Source organism: Calidris pugnax, unplaced genomic scaffold, assembly GCF_001431845.1.
Source record: "Calidris pugnax isolate Ruff unplaced genomic scaffold, ASM143184v1 scaffold9, whole genome shotgun sequence".
Taxonomy (NCBI): Eukaryota; Metazoa; Chordata; class Aves; order Charadriiformes; family Scolopacidae; genus Calidris; species Calidris pugnax.
In genome coordinates this window covers 176,032-178,613 of record NW_015090778.1, presented here as the reverse complement: position 1 = coordinate 178,613, position 2,582 = coordinate 176,032, and the positions used below count along the sequence as shown (strand labels likewise).

The following is a 2,582-nucleotide window of genomic DNA, read 5'->3' as shown; positions in this document are numbered from 1 at the left end:
GGGATGGACCATCACCCCGGCTTACCTGAGCGCCCCGGTTGCTTGGCCATGGGCAGGGAGACCTTGGTGAGGGGCAGCACGTAGACCTCGGGGCCATGCTGGGGGGCAGGCGAGCCCTGGGCCGAGAGCTCCGTCACGTAGTCGTCCCCCTCGGTGTTCTCAAACTCCTGGGTTGGGGGGAACACCCCGAGGAGAGACAACTGACCCCAAGGGTTCCTCTGCCCACCACCCCGCGCCCCTAAAATCGCACCCTCCCGGCATGCACCCCAACAGCAGACACCCCCCTCTCCTCGGGGATGACCCTGGGGCTGGCACCTGCTCCCCAACACCCTGGCACCCCACCCCGTTACCTGGCCATGCCATCCAGAGAGCCCCCGGCTCCTGAAAGCTGCCCGGGCGAGCAGGTAGGCGATGGTGAGCATGGTGCCCAGCCCAGCCCTGCCTCATGGTGCTGCCAACCCCACCGGTGCCACTCGCCGCGACCCGCCGGGCACAGGCAGCGGCCGGCCCCGGCCCCGTGCCCCTATATAGGGGGTGTGGGGACACGCGTGGGCTCATTGTTCCCCTCCGGCGTGGCGAGGTGCTGTGGCCGGTGTGTGGGACCGTTACACAACAGCCCGGCGTGTGTGTGTCCCCCCCTCCCCTCTGCCTGACCCCCCCCTCCTGCCGCGGGCGCCACAAGCCTCCACAAAAATCCCAGCAATTAGGGAAAAACCGTTTCTCGGCACATTCTGTGCCTGTGAGGTCAGGGTGCCTCCCACCCCCGGGGGTGTGCGGGTGGGACCGCCGCGGCCCTTAACCATGGCGTGGCCTGGCCCCGCATGGAACCAGGAGCCTGGATGGGTCAGGATACGGCCTGTAGGGATGCTGAGACAGCCGAGAGCCCGGATGGGTCAGGATACGACCCACAGCGATGCTGAGCCCCACAGCATCCATGCTCTGTGGAGCTGGGAGCTTGGCTGGGGCAGGATACGACCCACAGCGATGTTGAGCCCCACAGAATCCCAGCTTTGTGCAAAGTGGGGAATCCTGGCTGGGTCAGGATACGTCCCAGAGCTATTCCAAGCCCTGGCAGCACCCTGGGGGGCAGGCAGGGGGCTGAGCTCCCCCTGAGCAACACCATCCTGAGCTGGGACACATCCTGCACCCGGATCCTCTGGGCATCCCCCTCCTTTGCTGGGCTCCTGGGGAGAAGCCCCACCAAGCCCCAGGGACAAGCCTGGCCCAGGGAGACCCCCACACACACACACTGTGTCCCCGTGTCCCCAGCTCACCTTGAAGCCAATGTCCCCCTTCTTGCAGCACAGGCAGGCCAACATGAGGAAGATGAAGGTGAAGAGCCCCGAGAAGGAAACAGCCACCACGGCCAGCGAGGAGGACCAGGAGAGCTCGCTAAGGGGGGTGCCGTCTGCGGGGACAGGAGGGGCTTGGGCTCAGGGCATGGGGACAGGCAGGGGGACAAGGGAGGGATGAGGCTGCATTGGAGGGTCCTGCAAGGGTGGGGGTCACAGCATGCAGGGGCACATTGAGGCTCATGGGGGTTTTGGGGGGGAAGTGGGGGTCCCAGCACCACGATGTCCCCTTTGCTGGCTCAGCTCATGGCCAGGATGGGTGGGGAGCCCAGGAGGGACCCCAGAGCTGAGGAAGGACCCTGGTGGCAACCTGCACGGAGGGGGATGGGGGCAGAGTCCCCATAGATGTGGGGTGGCAACGATGCCCCGTGGAGGGGGGCTGGACTGGCTGGGGGTCCCAGGCACCCCTGCCCAGCCAAGCCTGCCCTGTGGGAGCTGGAGGGTGGTCCCCAGTGCCCGGGCAGAGCCAGCTCCTGCCCCATCCCGTCTGCAGAGCTCAGAGATGAGATCCCCAAGGGACCCCCTGAAGGGAACCCCCCAAGGGACCCCCCAGGGGATCCCCCAGAGCTGCTGGTATCCCCCCAGCCTTACCCCGACAGCTCTGCCTCTGCCCCACACCAAGCACCGCTGGGCAAACCACAGCTCCTGCCCCCCAGCCCCACACGGGCTCAGGACACAGGGAAGGGGATGATGCTGCTCCCAGCTGGGCACCGCACCCCCCCCAGGCACCAGCACACCCCAAATCCTGCACCCATCACCCCGCTCCAGCCTGCAGGTGTCCCCTCGGGGTGGGGGGGGAGCATGGTGGCTGCCCGGTCCCGGCCCCCGCCGCCGGCTGCAGCTGCCACATTACTATTCTGCCCAGATCCTGCCCAAACAACCGGCGCGATTGTGGTGGGAGGAAGCCGGAAGGCCACGGTGCTGCCAGCAGAGCCAGCCTCACCGGGACCCACACGCAGCCCCACCGTCCTGCCCCACAGGACTATCGGGGCTGGGATGGGCACCCCCCCATCCCAAACCCCCACCCGGCGCCGTTGCCCCTCCCCGGGGCACCGAGCCCCTCGGGGATGCTCACGGTGCCCACCCACGGAGCACGGTGAATCTCCCCATCACCGGCCCCACATCCCAACGGCGCTGCCCCCCACGCCTGGGGCTCAACGCGGCGCTGCCAGCTCCCGTGTGTCCTTGAGAACAACCCCTGAAGGGCACAGAGGGTCTGGGGGAAGGTCC

The 2,582-nt window shown here is 67.7% G+C and overlaps 1 protein-coding gene across 3 annotated transcripts in view; it reads right to left on the bottom strand.

Annotated features, from left to right (window-relative positions):
- The window catches only part of AATK (apoptosis-associated tyrosine kinase), a 10,782-nt gene extending 9,372 nt beyond the window's left edge, over positions 1–1,410 (bottom strand). For all 3 annotated transcript variants that reach the window (XM_014950144.1, XM_014950151.1, XM_014950159.1), the window contains exons 1-2: positions 1,275–1,410; positions 26–167 (exon numbers count right to left, since the gene is read on the bottom strand). In XM_014950144.1, the coding sequence (XP_014805630.1) occupies positions 26–167; positions 1,275–1,319 (187 nt within the window). In that variant the 5' untranslated portion in view covers positions 1,320–1,410. The remainder of the gene's footprint in view (positions 1–25; positions 168–1,274) is intronic.
- Positions 1,411–2,582: the final 1,172 nt, after the last annotated feature.